We start from the raw sequence: 17,361 nt of genomic DNA, 5'->3' as shown, positions 1-17,361 counted from the left end.
GTCCCCCAGCCACTTCTCTGACCACTCTGCCCTCACTCTGTAGGGTTTTTTTTTTCTTATATTGTAAATTATTCAGATCAGAGACTGAACTTGTATATTTCAGAAAGTGGATAATATAATGATGGCTAACAGTAATAAAAATAGTTGTTCTGTTTGAACATAGCCCACCTGCACAACTTCAGTAACAGCTCAGTGATGAGCTAATTCATTCCCATGCTGTGTATTTTCTGCATTTCCCATGTTGAAGCAGGTGAAGAAGGTGGCACAACTTAATTTGCTAAGCAGCTATCAATATAAATAAAATGGTGGCTTAAATAGTAGTGATCTTAAAAATGAGTTCCACTTTTTTAACTCAGTGTTCAGCTTAGTATGTAGCCCTCTGTTTGAAATTTGAATCACTTTTCAGTCTTTTTTTTTCTTTTTTCCTTGGGGCAATTTTATTTATTTGTTTGAAACAAAAGTCATTAGATTTCTTCCCTTTCACCTTGTTGTCCTTTAGTCTCCTGTAAGAGGGTGCGATTACCAAATGACTTTAGTTGCATCGTTGAATATAAATTGGCTGGAAATCTTATGGAAGATTAGGAAATCACTTTCTCATTTTAAATTTTTATTTTATTTTTGGAAATTGAATATTTTCTGGTTAAGTTTCTCCTCTGCAAAATGAAATAGCTATTTAGGCTGTTTGACAAACTTATTCAGTTTACCCATCTTTCATATACCCTACTGATATGTCTTAGAACAGATGTGGTTCTGTCTTTATTTTGGTGGGTTGTTATGATTTATTTCATGCTGACCATGCCTCCTTTATGAAAACCTGATTTTTGAAAAGTTAAATGTATTCACTGTGTTAGGTAAATATTGCTCTGACATTTGTAAGTTTGTAGTGAGGAATGCCTCTTTAAAGTCCCTTGAAGTCCTATGCAAGGTACCTTAAATATCATTACACTTCTTGAGCTGTGGAACAGTAAAGAAAGTTAAACCTTTTATTTTTCCCTTTGGAAGTTAATGATTTTTAAATGTACATTTTTTTTTTTTTTACCCTGCTGACATTGAAGGAAATGAACCTGTACATAAATGTCAAATTAGTTTTTAAGATTTAGCGCAACTTACTATATACAACAAGCAAAATTATGTTGTTATATCTGTGTATATGAATGGCAATTTCAGTTGGTGAAATCTCAGTTCGTTAGAGCAAGCAACAAAATGATTTTTTTCACTTTTTTTTCATTTTAATAGTACCTTATATTTAATTAACCAGGGACTTCTGAATTGTTAATCTGCTGTCTTTTAAGTTTAATTTGGCTTTGTGCAAATTTCCTCAAACAATATTAATGTCTCAAACTGTATTTTTGGGGTTTTTTTTCAATGGACCAGAGGCATGTAAATAGAAGCTCTCTGTTGTTTTTTAAGCAGGTGACTGGTTCTCACAAATTTTCTGTGCGTGTTTAACACAGGTAGAATTTAAACTAATCTTTGACAGAAACCTGAAACCAGAATATTAAATAATTTGCTGTTTAATTGTTTATTTTGTTGCATAAATTGTGCTCTGCAAAACTGAGTTTTGTTTTAAGATTTGGAAAACTCAACAAAATACAGAGGAAGAACTCATAGAAACAGAAAATTAGGGTTGGAAGAGACTTCAGGAGGTCCTCTAGTCCCAAACTCCTTCTCAAAGCAGGATCATCCCAACTAGATCATCTCAGCCATGGATTTGTCTACCCAGGTCTTAACCTCTAGGGATGGAGATTCCACAACCTCTCTGCCTGTCCCAGTGGTTTACTACCCTCCTAGTGAAAGAGTTTTTCATAATATCTAACCTAAATTTCCCTTGCTGCAACTTTGTCATCTGCCACCACTGAGAGAAGTCTAGCTTCATCCTCTTTGTAACCACCCCTCAAGTAAGTGAAGGCTACTATTAAATCCCCTCTCAGTCTTCTGATACTAAGTGCTTGGTCTTTCTATAATATTTCACAAATCCTTTTGTTTAGAAACTACACTCTGTAGGGGGAATTTCATATTATTTACTCTGAAGATAGGTGATCTATTTCTATTCATGCATTGAACTCTTGAAACAGAAATTTCTGGATTATGGAAAAAAGTGAATAATTACAGTATGGAATATATTTGGTAAAAAGAAAGTGCTCCCAGATCTCAATATGTTCACAATGACTAAATAAAATTATAAATGATGTTGTATCAGAAAACAAAAACAAATCTTATCTTTGTTACAGAGACCTTATTAAGAAGCTACTTGTGGTTGACAGGACAAGAAGATTAGGAAATATGAAGGTTAGTATAAAATGTGTTGTCATGCAATGCAAAGTTCAACATTGGAAAAAATTACTACTTGCAAAAACTTGTGATTCAACATTTAGCACTAAGTTTCTTTATTTTGTATATGTAGATTTTGAGACCTACATGGTTTTTTTATTACTTAAGATATGAAGAATATTGGTAGTGTTTTCTGTTCTGAGAATCTTTCACTTGCTTGTACTAGCTGTACGAATGTTATAGTCAATTTTGTCTTAAACCTAGAAAAGTACCTGTGTAATTTCACTAAATTACTACTAATGTGGCTGTTGTACTTCAAAGTCTTACTTCCAGTCTGAATGCAAAAGAAGAAAAGAAGTGTGTGTGTATGCTGTGTCCACCCACAGTAGTAATGTTGCCATATGGCAGTCTTTTCAGTTGTACTTCTTTGTCTAAAATTCTGTTACTTTGCCCAATTTTAATGTAACATTTTTCCAGGGAAACAACTTCATCCTCTTCTCTTGTACCTAGAAGAACAGAGATCATCCTAAATTGCTAAAATATGTTAATGTTGTTAAGAATTGGAAGAATTGCATGTGCCTCTTGAGAGAGGTTCTTTCTTGGAAGTGAAGACCATCTGTGTTTTAGTTTAAATTGGTTCTCTTATGATTTTGTGGCACCCCACAGGCAAAGGAAGTGACATGAATTCATGATAGTGGTAAAATTGTAAGCAATAGATCCCAAATCCCTCATTGTTCCTTGACAACAGGATTTGGATAATGTCATGTCCAGAGGAGGTGAATGTATAGTTTGTCTGATGAGGAGGTGTGTATTCACATTAGAAAGCACACTCTGTATGCATAATGCTAGGAAAAAAACGTGTCTGAGCCAACAGCTTAAACCTATTTTGTGCTCTATTCTTAGATACTGAGATGAACTTCATCTTTCTGTACGTGGTTTCTGTATTTTTTGTAGTAATTTCACTGGAAACAGTACAAAAGTTCATCCCAAGATGAAGTACAAAAATATTTCAGAGTAGACTTGCTTAGAAGTATGGGTAACAGGGGAGAAAATAACAAATATCTTTTAACAGCAGTGTATGTAGAAAGAATCACAGTGTAGACTATACTAATCATTAAATTAAGTTTTTATAAAAAATATTTTACCAATTACTTAATGTTCCTTGAATTCTGTCTTACAATATTTTGTTTTACTAACTTAAATCTTGTAATAATGAAACAAACGGCTTATTTTCAGTTGGGCAACTTTGTCACCCTTATGTTGACTAGTATTTTAGTTGGCAAGTGGTCTTAAAGATTTCACTTTTAAGGTATTTGTCAACATTAGAATAGCAGATTGGTGCTACGTTTTATTTCTTCTTTTTTTTTTTTAAACTGAAAATGTGATATTGCTACTGATTCCGTATCTGTTGTTTTCCTGTCACTTATGTGGCATATGGCAGAAATGTCATGAAAAGAAACTGATTATTAAAGTCTTATAAATCTGATATAGGTATATGAATATCAGCCTCCTTTGAAATATTAAGGTAATTCCTTGTTCACATCAGGTCTGATATTTATTTGGCTCTATCTTCCATTTTTATTAACTGCACTGAAGTATGAAGTTAGTAAAGAACAGATTCCATTGGTATTTTGTGGCTTCATAATCACAAAGAACATATGGGTTGACTTATGAATTAAACTATAATTTGAAGGCTTAATAGTACAGTTTCTTTTTCCTTCTTAAGAATTGCTGCATATGATATTTGATTATTTTAAAATAATAAGTTACATTTATACCTTAAACATATGAGGTTGCTGTAGCAAGCAGCCATTTTTGGCATATTTAAGGCTAAGCAATGTCACCGGTCAAAAAAAATAATGATTTGGGAGAGTACTGACTGAAATAAAAATATAGCATTGAAAATCTAATATTAAAATGTATTAAAACTATTTTGAATTCTAACTAGCAATATACTGTGCAGCTTTGTATTGTAACCCTTATGCATTAGTGTAAAAGACTCCTTTCAGCTTGCCACCGTGCATTCTGCTGGTGAAGTAGGATTCTTTTGAGTAACAGCATTTTGGGGGTCTACACAGGTACTCTGCACTTGTGCACATTCCTGTGGGGCTATGCGAAGGCCAACGTGTTTGCAGCCCTCCTCTGTTTCCTTTTTTGTATATTTGGCAGCCAAATTAAATCTCAGGAGTATCTGACCTGCTGCTGCTTAGTATTTGCTAAAGCCTTTTATGGCTTTTCTACAAACTTCACAATGCCCTTGTTGTTGATTTATATCTTTATCTTATCTACCCATCTGGAACCAAGTATTAGTGGTGAGCCTTGCTTCTGTGACATATCAGACTTAAGGCTTGCAGTGGGCTAGTCCTGTCAAAAGGTAGACTCCATTGATGACGGTCTTGCCCAAGAATTGCATAAAGAGAGGAGATGTTCTAGTAGAGAATGACAAGCAGACTGAACATAAGTCACTGTGCTAAAAACTCTGTATGCTGGAACAGTCCTTGAAAGCCTTATCCTATCCTGAGGAGACTAATTGAAGGATTTTCCTAGTAGATAAGCTAGTATCATTTGAATGTTCTGTGCAGAAGAATAGCACTCATAAAAGACAGTCTTGGCACAGATGCCCTCAGTCCCTTCTATAGCATCAAAACTCCTGTGTCAGACTCAACCACCAAGAGAGGCCACTCCAGCATACAGGCAGAAACTTTAGACAGAGTTGAATGTCCTCACCTAGGGACAGATAATGTGAAGCATTGTTGGATGTAACCCAACCTTGTTTGATTTAAGGGCTGGTCCTATGGCACAGAGTCCCTCCAGGCTGCAGGCCCAACTCTGACAATTGATCCATTGATATCTATTCCCATCATAGTCATAAGCCAAGAGAGAACCAGGACAGTCATTTGTGCTGAAGTCCCTGACAATATCAGTAGAGACAATGGTGCCATTAGAGCTCAGGACATTAGTTAAAGAAAATTAAATAAATATACCAACCAAATTACTGCTCTTGAGAAAAAATGCCGACAATTTAGTTTCAGTTTATGTATTCAATAAAAAGGTTATTTAGCATAAAAATGACCATTTTCTCCAAAGAACAGGGATTTTGCATTTAGAATAAAACAAAAAAAAAAAATTCAAAAGTGCATATTTAAAAACACTGCATTTAAAAGACCATTTTAAGGGCAGTTCTAAACCAGAAGACTAGTCTATTAGAAAATCAGCCATCTGGTTTCTTCCTCCTAATGGAAAACCATGGCCATCTGTTGAAGTGCATTAGCAAAACTACAGTGATGTACATGACATGTGTTGTGCTTTTCAGAAAAAAGCAATCTCTTTTATCCAAAAAGGCATGAGAGTGCCTAACACGACATCTAATAGTAATAACAAAAAGTGGTATGCTATAGTCATAAAGAAATGCTTTTAACTTAAAAATAATTTAAGCCATGTTTGGCATCATATTTTCCAAGAATGTGAAGTTAGACTAGAGTGATAAACAAGTTATACAGTGTTCATGCTCTGAAAATAAAGACACAACTGCCAGTAATGTCTCTAAGTAGAAACAAACTGGAATATTGCCAGAGACCCAAAGAATGATGAAAACATCTGATACAGTCTTTGAGCTATGATGAAGGTAAAACATAATGGAAGTGAAGTACTTAGAGAGAGTTTTCTTAAATCAGACATCACTGAGAAATATATTTGTTCTAATAGTAAAAGATGGAAGACATTAGATTTGTAAAGCATTTTTGAAGACTTGCATTCCTCTGGTCTTTAGGGAAGAACGAAAAAACTGTTAAGATCATCAAGTACTATATATTTATAGCATGAATTTTAATGACCTGAATATAAGGCATGGTAGAAAACTTTGTGTCAATACCTGCGTGTAGGAAATAATAACATGTTTTTTAATTTTAGTGTCAATCAAAGAATGAAGATTTGAAACCACAGATGCAGCTTTTTTGATTTAAAAATGTGTACCTATAAGGACTAGCAGCTTAAAACTTAATACATGTTGGTCACATCTATATGTTGCCCTTTGGCAACATAGCAACATACTACATCAGCCGTATAGCGCACTACAGTGACATAGCGATCACGTGGGTCTACACGTAATCGCCAGCTACGTTGCCATACCTGTGCACTCCCCCAGTATAGCGTGCTGCTATGGCAACTTAGTGGCAAAATCTAAACATGTGTTGTGTGCACGGCACAGTAACCACCCGTACTGTACTGTGCTTTAGTACTTCCAGAAGGAAGTACTAAAGTACAGCACTGTAGCAACGGTTCTGTACAGTGACATGTAGACACGCCTATTGTCAATACTAAATATCTGCTTTTGCCACTGCTAGGAATAAGTTGGGGACTGACTGGCTTAGAGGGCAAAAGTAACACTGCAAATGACCTGTCCAAATGTAATAAATTTCTTTATTAGGATATAAAATATACATATGTATTTTATATATGTTACAAGATAGAATTCAAACAGCACTCATTGGGAAGTAAAATAACTAGAGCTGTGCTTTTGGCTTCAAGAAAACCTTGTTTTGGTTGACCTGAAACAGAAGTTTTTTTTTATTTTTGGAGAATTGGGAAAAAAAAAAATCACTTTCGTTCAAGTAATGTTTGACTCTGAGGCATTTCACTATTTCTGGCCTACTGAATATTCATCTTTGCATCAGTAACTGAATAGCTTCAGCAGAAGAGATTGAAAAGGGCTCGTTGCAGAGTATCATAAGCTCAGTAGCCTAGGGACTCTCCTAGGAGGTAGGATTCAAAATCAGATGCTGCTGTCCCTACAGCTTCATTCATTTGAAGAATATAAAGTTGAATGAATGAACCTATCCTAGTGGAGTGGACTTAATGCATACAAGCTTCATGTAACATCTTTAATGCCTCACTTTGGGCTTTGATCAGTAGGAAACAAGGTAATAGCAAAAATATCTTTGTCTGTACTACTGGAATATGGATTACTGAGGAAACTCATAATGGTTTTTATACTGTTTCAAGAGAGAGAAATCTGTCAGCAAGATTATTGTGCAATTTAAAGAACGTTTTGAAGTGTTTCTTCCCCCCCTACTTCTTTTATATTAGGGTAGGTAAGCTACAGGTTCTCCATTCATCCTCCTGCCCAAGTTTTTAAAGATGATCCATTTTACAGAAGTGGATGAAAATAATTCTTCTCTTCAAGATTATTCCTGGATCTTACCTAGTTAGACTGGTACTCTTCATTCTAAAACCCAAAGGGAAGAGATTATTTTCAGTTCTGCTAAATCAGATATTCATCTGTCGGGGTAGAAAACACATCACAGACCTATTTATGCAAATATTTTTTGTTAGTCTTCAGAATCATCCAAATCGGAGGCCACCTTTTTGTTTCAACAACTGCGGAAACATTTGGCATCTCAGATTTATTGATTAAGGACTGTCATCAAAAGATGCTACTCCAGATGTGTTCAAGATTTTCCACCTCTACTTAAAAACATTACTTCTGTATGCTCATATTTCAAGAACAGAAAGCCACAGTTTCAAACTCTAACCAACACGTCTTTGACACAGGACTAATATTATTTTTTCCTCAGATCAGTTGTCCTTAGAGCAGTTTATTTCAATGTAAAGAAACAGTCCACAAAGGCGGATCTAACTTTATTGGTCATGCTGCCTGTTTGCGGTCATCAGCCTCAGCAATTCAAGAATAGAATAGTACAGTGGTTCTCAAACTCTGATAGACTGTGCACCACCAATTTAAAATAATACAATGTTAAGTTCCACCAGCAAATTTGCGATATGAAATAATTACAATAAATCTGTTAACTTGTACCACTGACAGGTTGTCTGCAAAGCACTGGTTGTGCCCATACCACAGATTGGGAAATGCTGGAATATATAGTAGATTCTTGGGTGACTGCAGTAGATTTACAGCAAAAAAAATCTTTCATTTTATCTCTGCCACTAACAGTAATCTGTGTTTGTCCTCAAAACCTACATCTCTAGAAAATAATTCCATATTTTCGCAACAGTTTGGTTCTGATAATGGCCAAGGATATCCTAAAGGAAAAGTTTTAAATCATCAAATGTTGCGTTTTTTTAAAAATCTGGGACTTGTTATGAGCTCAGTCATATGCTCGCTGACTTCACACAGACCTTCAGAGTTTTTCTTGAACTTGAGAGAGCTTTTCTCTATGCAAAGCATGCACTCAAAGTAAAATTAGTAGTCCAGTTGTTTCAGGTTGTCATCCCTTTCTCCTTCCTCTTTACATGAGGTGACTCCCTGGGCTATTTCCCAGGACAAAGTCTCTAGCTGTTTCTCGTGGATGTTGCATCCGGTTAAACCTGGGATTTGGAACTGCAGTTTTTCTTTTGTCTTCTAGGTATGCACTCCTAACTTGAGTCACAGTAAAGACATTTGTCTCTTTGGAGTGTGTTTTAGTGGTATTTTTAAAGACTTGCATAGAAAGAGTAAGGGGAATGACTGTCAACCAGCAGGGAAGAGTATTGTAAAGATTGCCTTAAAATGGAATTTCAAGACAGATCCTTGGTACAGATCCAGACATACTACTTGGTACTCCTTAGGACGTGTACAGTCTTCTCCCCCTGATGTTTTCCAATGTTCAGATGTGAATAACAAACATGAATCCCTTTTTGCCTCTTGAAAGAATACAGGTTTTTTAAAATCAATTTGGAACCAAGGTTCTACCTCCTCAGTGAGCATGCTTACCACCACAGATATGTTTACCCTTTCTCTCTTCCTCTCTTCTTTGCCGTGTGACAGCAGGAGCAATTAATAATACTCTTAGCATGATTGGTTAGCGATGTTATCTGGGAGGTAAATAACAATGGTTAAACTCCCTGAGATTCAGAGTAGGATTTTTTTTTTTTTTAATTAAGGTCGTCCTTCCACTCAGAGTACCTTAACCACTGGATTATTGATACAGTCTTGCACATAATCAGCAAATGTGTGTATAGCTAATGCGATGTGTATTATACATAATCAGGAGAAATAAAAACCCAACTCATGGGTTTCATGTGCATGTTGTTTCTTAAATACTCATATATTTTTTTTCTTTTTAAAGAATGGTGCAGACGATGTAAAAAGACACCGGTGGTTCAGATCAATAGACTGGGATGCTGTACCTCAGAGAAAACTAAAGGTATGTTTAGCCCCAGAAATTACGTACAGATTTTGATCATGGCCCGTGGTAGATGTTAAAACAGTGAAGGGGTTGGGATCTGAGGAATTTAAAGCTCCAGCTGAAACGCAACACATTGTGCAATGTTTAGATGGGTCATGACATTTCTCAGATCCCAAACCCACCATTATTTTAACAACTACTAGAGGCCATGATCAAACCCATGTTTTTCCTTTCCTAAATCCCTTCTCAAAAATCACCTCTTCTGTGTAGTAAACTGACTCTTAACAGTACATGGTTGGTGAGTTGTAATTTACTATTCCTATACACAACCTATTCATTGTCATCTTGTCTTCTTTTCATCCTGTTTTCATTTCCTAAGCTGCTCCTGTATCTTATCATTATTATATGTCTTTGTTTCAGACCATAAAGTCCCTGGGTCAAGAATTGTTGCTATTATATCTACAATAAGGATACCAGCTTAGTTATTTTTTTCTAGATGTTACTATAACCTAAACATTTTAATAAGATGATGATGGCAAATGATTACTTTGATAACTACTGATGTATGTTAACGTTTTTTGTTTTCAACTTTTTGATAAGCCTCCTATAGTGCCGAAGGTATCCAATGATGGGGATACATCCAATTTTGAAGCTTATCCTGAAGATGACTGGAACAAAACCCCACCTGTACCCCCTAAGGATCGAGAAATTTTCAAAAACTTCTGAATGTGGTAGTCACGCTTTTTCAGGTATGTGGAATTTATCACGGTCAGCAGTTGCAGTTCAGATATCGTGTACATTTGAAATTCAGTAGGAAGTGTCAAAGTACCATGTTTACCTGAATCCAAGGTGACCCCGAATTTAAGACAACCCCCACCTTGCTGCTTGTCCCCACCCCACTTAACATTCCCTGCCTTGTGCCTGTCCCCCACCCCTGCATCTCTGCCCCACCCGCACATCTCTGCCCCCTGTCATCTTTCCCTTTTCTATCCCTTCTCCCCATTTTTAATGGGGAAAAACACCTTGTCTTGGAATTGAGTAAATATGGTAAGTGAGAGCACTACAGTACTACCTTTTTGCAAATGCTCTTGTATGTCATTATTGCTATAATATCATGAAATCTATCCTTACACTTTGTTAAGCAAATTGTAGCTGGTTGGCATGAGATTGCAGGGGAGAATCACTATGCAGAGATGTGAGCCAAGGTAAAGTAAAAGTAGTTAGCAAGATCAACCTGCAGCACAGGTGTAGCCAACCTGCAGCACAGATGCTATGCCACAGGTGGCATGGGCAGCATCTGTGTGGGACTTGGCAGTTGAGGAAAGAACAGGCAACACAGTGGTATATAGGGCAGGAAGCAGAAAATAACATCAGATCAGGCGAGGAGTGCAGGGCAGTAACCTGAAAGCAGAGCAGCATATTGGGTAAGGGAAAGCTATCAGAGGAGGCTTTGTGGCACATCTGCCAAAAAGGTTGACCATTACTGAACTAGGCATTGTGCAGTTGCAGAAACAATTTACAGCAACAACTTGTTATGAACATAAGGATTATCTTCAGGTCAAATTAACATAGCTCCGTCCTTCAGTCTGGAGGCAGCAGTTGAAAAAGGCAGATGGTAAACAGATTAGTCTCATGCAAATGTGCTTGACAAGCTGTATATAATCTCTTTGGAGGCCAAATCTGGCCCTCAGGGCATAGGTTGCCAACCCCTACTTTTGAGCATTAAAATTGTGATCCTAATGGTGCTTTCTGTGGGCCTTGAGCTTTAAAATTATGAACTATAATATTTTTATTGTATGAGACAGGGTGGAAGGGAAAGATACATTTAACAAAACATTAAATTTTCTGTTGTGTATGTCATTTGGTCTCGAGTTTTTCTTAATGAGAGTTTTTTTCAGTAATGAATGAAAACAAGACAAGAAGACCTGAGTCCACGTGTGTTTGTATTGTCAGAAGGTTTTTGTTCTTTGTTTTGTTTTGTCTTGTTTTGTTTTAACTGGGACTTAACTTAGGACTAATTTATTTATTTGTTTATTGTAATAGAAACTGGAAGAAAAATTGAAGCGGTCTGAGCAAGTTCGCAAAAAACAACTGAGTATCTAAATGAAGGCAATCTTTGATGTAGATGAGTGTTACCACAATTCTCCATGAACATTGGTAGATTAAATATTTACACAATTCAAGGACAGACAAGACTCTCTTTTTCCTGTGTAGATTTGGCATTAGTTTAGTAGATTATAATGCTGATAGTCTACTCTGTAGTAGATTCATTAAAATTGTATGTTGCATATTTTAAATATTATGGTTTAGTTCCTGCTATGCCCAGATCCTTTTTGCATAGTTATCTCATAGACTTAATTTTATAAGTTTATACTAAACTTGTGTAATTAAAAGCACAAATTAGTATATATGTATATAATGAATACATACAACTAAAGCACAGGAATGTGCAAAGATGTAAATTTTTGTATTTTGCAGAGTCTATGATTTTTATTTTTCAAATAATGTTTTTCAAGAAGTTCTCTGAAGGTAAAAAATCTTTAAAAGGATAAATAAGTTTTTCATCAACTTATATACATTTTATAATTCTTTGTAAAAATAAAAGTAATTATTAAGTTTAAAAAAGATTTGTACCTAAAATGTCCAATGCCTCACATTTGCAACCATAGTACTTGAAAGCAGAAAGAAAAGGGGCAGGTTTTATTCTTCCTTTAAGAAACACCTTAATGACTTATTTATAAATATTTGTTCTGTTACGATGATGTGATTTTACACACAAGAATATTCAGTTTCTACACACTGTGTATAATGGGATTCCCTTAGATGTGAAATCACTGTAAAGCATAACAAGGACTGCATACTGCTGATAAAGAGCAGGTGTAAGTACTCTGTCATTCTGCATCACCCAGTTTCAGTTTTTGTAGGAGAGTGGGTGTCTTTAAAGCCAACATTTAAAAAAAAAAAAAAAAAAAAAAAGTGTAATCCAAAGAATGTCACCAGCAGTAGAGCAGTTGGACTGTGTTAGTAAAGATTACTTAATACATCCTAATAAATTTTATTTATGAAACCATAAACATTGTTATTGATTAGTTATGCTGCAAAATATGGAATGATCTTTGGATATTTTCCGCAAAAGTAGTGGAATTTCCTGACCTATCTGGAAGCAATTTTCCTGCAGTAGCTCTGCATTTTTTTACAATTTGCAGGCTCCCCTTAGCAACTGAAATTGTCCCAGGATCAGAGCACAGTCAATGACAGGCACACTTTGAAATTCTGTTTGTTACAGACTTCAGTGGGAGCTATTAAATATTCAGCATTCTTGAAAATCAGTCAAATGCCTAAATATGGATTTTGGAGCCTAATTTTATGCTTCTTATTCTGAAAAATTTACACTAAACTAACTGGGAACCTTGTCTGCAGGCCTTCACTGTTAGGAGGTCTGTGCATGCCAGATCGGATTTAAGGTATAGACGCAGGGTTTGAATTGCATTTTGACTCTTGTGGGGGGTCTGCAAAAAAATTAACCCTGTTCATTGGAAGGAGCAATCTGATTGGAGACCTCCCCCCCAGGTTATGATTTTCAAGTCTTACAGAGGGCTCTCATCTTTAATGGTCTTGGGTTGGGGAGCTCAGCTCCCCACCTCAGCCCATCAAGCTCCCCTGTAATTTGCACCCTGTATAGAAGTGATCTGTTTTTAAATTATACTAGCCAGGTTCTGTGTGGACCACACCAATGTCTACATGGAGTTCACAGTACTTAAATGTTTGTAGTAATGCTTCATTTTTAAGTAGCACCAAATACTAGCAGGCAGGTATGTGTGTGTATGTATGTACATATACACTTGAAAGCAGATTTGTATCAAATTTCAGGGAAATCTTTTTTTTTTTCTCGTGTTCTACATTGTGGTATTTCTCATAACATAAGGAAATTGATTTTGAAGTGTCTAGATTTCAAAAAGAAAAAGCATGCTTCCAATAATTGTGTTTAGATAATTTTCTTAGTGAAAATGATGGTATTTAGACCAAAAGTATTTTTTAAAGGCACAGCAGCTCACTGGAGTCTTACTATAATGGCTCATTAGTCATTACAGAGGAGAAGATTATTAAAGCAGATGATGTGGATTATTCCTCGCAAAGCTATGTTTCTCAGTCATAACCTGAATTGCCCGCAGAAGTGTAGTCCAAGGACAGGTAGTTGTTCTAAACTGTGACCTGAATGCAATATTCAAATGTTCACTTGGCTCATAACTCCAGTTAGTAAAATACATTTTGCTTCTGGCTTCAGTCAGATTTAAGTCATGAGTCTCCAACTATATAAGCTACCGCTGTCTTTGTCAGTTAGCTCTAAACAGCTCACAAGTACAGGTAGCTAGTGTCTTTATTCTGTCTAAATAGTCCAATATCACATGCCACATTCAACTTTACTGGAAAATTAGATCACTGTTCATATGCCAGATGTATAGGTGTTGCTGACTGCATAACTCTTTTTGCAGAAATACAAACAATGAGCATGTATCTGGGTCACTATAAGAAGGCAGCTTAATTGCATGCAAGTGCCACAATTTGATGGTTATTAGTCTGCTAGGTGCCTTGGGGCCTACATTATTTTCATTGTGCAGTGGTCATTGAGCAGTTTTGTTGCATAAACGTTATGCAATGTTCATGGCTTGACACTCAAAGGGCATAGTATCCAGAGTGGGGAAAAAGTTGCATGTTCACTTGTGCTGCCAGTATTTACCAGCTAGAGAAGCTAAGAGAGCTACTGCCAAAGGCAGATCTGTGGGCAGTGAGGGCAGTCCAGTCACATCCCCTTTGGCTGTATGGCACATGTGCAGTGAGCTCTCAGATCTCATCAGCTTGTCAGTGCGATTCCAGAAACTAGGGGTGAATGCCACCACCACTCTCCCTCTGCCCCCAGCACAGAGCCAGGGTCACCTCGGGCTGTATGAGGGCAGGGGCATTCTCCTGAAGGTTGATCGGTCCTAGGCATCTATGGGACAGTTTCAGCCCTGTCATCTCTTCCCCATGCCCCTTTGCACAGCAACAGACCTGGCTAGAAGCCAGAACTGCAAACACAGTCCTGGTTTGCCCGTAGGGGTGGAGGCAGAAAGCATGCCCTGTGCCTATTCTGGGCTGTGTTCATAAACCCCAGTTGCCGCTCTGGGACCAGTCAGGGTCCCAGTACAGCAGCTGAGACTGGGAGCACAGCTTCACCTTGCCTGCAGAGTGGGCAGGAGCAGGTAGTAGTGCACTGTGGGATACTGGAGGACCCAGCCAAGCCCTTTCATTGTGTAACATGCCACATGTTCAGATTAGTGTGTGATACAAATGAGTCACAAAGATGCTCCACATTTAATGAGTAACATATTTGAGGTTGGTTCATCATGTTTGCAACTGGTTTGCCATTTTTATTGCATAGTAATTTGCTTGAACACATGGCATGTTACAGCTTATCAGGCTTTACACATTAATCATGCGATAATGTCTGACAGGGACCCAAGTGTCACATCAAATATTGTGTAGAAAGTGGCAATAAATAAAATTGATGCAGAACAGGTAGAAAGAGTCAACATTTAACTTGGTAAAAATACTGGTCTTTGCAAAATGTGTTTTGCACATTGTATTTATATGCAGGAAGTTAGTTATTCTCCCAGTTCAAACAGGGAGACACAAGTGCATAAAACACAGCTTGTATTTTGTATGAAATGCAGTCTACTTTCTAAAATGTAAGCTTACAGTATTTTATGGAATCTGAGTACTACAAAACCAATTTCTTATTACAAAATGTACATATTGCAACAATACATGTGCAGAATTTCCAGAATTCTCTTTGCAGATATAAAACTGAACTTTTCAAGGCCTCATTTACTTCTCTAAGCTAGAAGAGGGGAATAACATTATCCTTGAATTTTTTTTTTGTGCATGTCACAGTGGTGGTAATAGGTCTTGAATTCTTTCACACTAGGAGTTAGATTTTTGTGTATAAACTTATCCATTGCTGGCAGTGGATGTACTGAAACTCTGTGCGCCAGAATACAGTAAAAAACAAAATCTAATCAAACAGCTAAATTAAACCAGTAGGTTGAATGTACATTCTCTTTGGAGCTGTGTAGGCATATAGCTCAACTACTGATCTTTCTTTAGTTAGCATAAACTAATTATCTCTTTACAGGCTTTCTAGTATAAAACTACTCTTCCATTTTGATAATTTATATTCTTTAACAATAAAACATCTTCATAACGTTATTTAAATAAAAATCCCTTTTCTTCTAATTGAGAGCAGCTATTTTCTGTACAATCTCAGATTTAATGGACGGCGTAACTGCCTACCCATCTTATTTATTTGCAAAAGCAGGTCAGTTTTATTTTAGTTCTTCACTGTTCGGATTTCACTGTACTCAGTTCAGTTGTATGTAAATGCTAAATCAAGAGTTCCCAAACACTTTCTGCACCAAGGACTCCAGTTTCTACATAAAATTGTAATGCTATTCATTTTCTATGAGATTAAAGTGTTGTGTTCTCTGAATTTCTTTTTATAATGGGTGCTTTTTGTTTATATGCATCTTTGGCAAAGAAACAAGTGCTGTTTTCCCACAAACGTGTATGTCTTGCATCTATCTTCAGCTTCAATGAAAAGGAATGTTAACCATTAAAAATGATTTCATTTATATTTAAACTGACCAATATAAGGTTTTAAGTGGGGGGTAACTGTTGTAAACTCAATTGCCTTGTAACCAAATAATAATAAAAATGCTTCATGATTTAAATGGAGAACAAGCTGTAGATTTTCCTGTAAATTAGCTGGATCAATGGATATTTGTGCTACTGAGCTTGAACTCATGTGATCTTCCACTGTAGAAAAATCATTGATCAAAATATAGATTCTAAACAATATTAAAATGGATGAACAGGGATTCTGCAGATTTTGAAAGCATTTAAGATAATGGCTGCTTCTCAGCCCATCTGCTTGCCATTCAAAAGTTGTGATGCAGTGCTTCCTATACTCTAGAATTATTTTTTAGCTTTCAAGGATTTTTAGCATGATTCTTTTTGTACTGTACTGTGTACAGACTTTCCATTTTTGCACTTTTCTATGGCAAACTCTGACTGCTTTACAAATACTCGGTTGTATAGCAAGTAGTGGTAGTTGCAGCAGGCATCAGTGTACTACTAAACCAATTTGAACTGCTAGATTTCCAAGATTAACTTTAGACTAATGTTGTATGTTGTTGGTTGTTTGTCCAATCTCACGTATATATGTACTGTTCAAAGTCATGTCAGCCCTCATTGCACAATGAAAATCACTGTGATTTGTACATAAACTCTAGTAAGATTTTACTGCTGTTTAATTTATGTAATATGTGTCAATTCTTTATTCGTTTAATAAAACATTTTATCTTTTAAAATGTCTAAATCTAGTTTGCTTCTGTTTGTTGTGGAGAGAGCATTTCTGCGTCAGTCTATAAAATTGCAATATTTATTTTTAAACAGCTGTCCCTTTTGAAAAAAGAGTTAAGGCTATCTAGTTCAATGCATGAGTTTTAAAGAACTTTTCAGAAACTACTGGCTTCAGAAGGTATTGGAGAACAAAAATTATCCAATTCTTGTTTATTGAGGCGTCTCAGCAGTATTGAAAAATGTAATTGGCAGAATTCTCATTAAGCTTTTAAACATTTGGTCCCAATCTTGATCACTGGGTTCATGATTTAATGATCTGTCTTTCCCGTTTCATTTCATACTGTTTGATTTATTATAGTGTCAAAACATATGTATTGCATTAAGTGCATATAACTAAATCTTTATTCTCTGTTTAGGATCCTCAAAAATATATGTTTAATATATCTGTGATATTAAACTGTTTCTCTGTGGTTAAGTCTGCTTATTTTTTTTAAAAAGATCTTGCTTGGTGGCATATCCTACAGATTTCCTCTTCACATTGATGATAGCATATGTTTCTGTTGGAAGG

The 17,361-nt window shown here is 36.1% G+C and overlaps 1 protein-coding gene across 2 annotated transcripts in view; it reads left to right on the top strand.

Annotated features, from left to right (window-relative positions):
* The window catches only part of PRKX (protein kinase X-linked), an 85,304-nt gene extending 73,068 nt beyond the window's left edge, over positions 1–12,236 (top strand). For both annotated transcript variants that reach the window (XM_006033864.2, XM_025215764.1), the window contains exons 6-9: positions 2,232–2,289; positions 9,336–9,413; positions 9,996–10,144; positions 11,439–12,236. In XM_006033864.2, the coding sequence (XP_006033926.1) occupies positions 2,232–2,289; positions 9,336–9,413; positions 9,996–10,121 (262 nt within the window). In that variant the 3' untranslated portion in view covers positions 10,122–10,144; positions 11,439–12,236. The remainder of the gene's footprint in view (positions 1–2,231; positions 2,290–9,335; positions 9,414–9,995; positions 10,145–11,438) is intronic.
* The last annotated feature ends 5,125 nt before the right edge of the window (positions 12,237–17,361 follow it).

Source organism: Alligator sinensis, unplaced genomic scaffold, assembly GCF_000455745.1.
Source record: "Alligator sinensis unplaced genomic scaffold, ASM45574v1 scaffold296_1, whole genome shotgun sequence".
Classification (NCBI taxonomy): Eukaryota; Metazoa; Chordata; order Crocodylia; family Alligatoridae; genus Alligator; species Alligator sinensis.
Note: the sequence above shows the minus strand (reverse complement) of the source record. Positions and strands in the feature narration are given on the sequence as shown.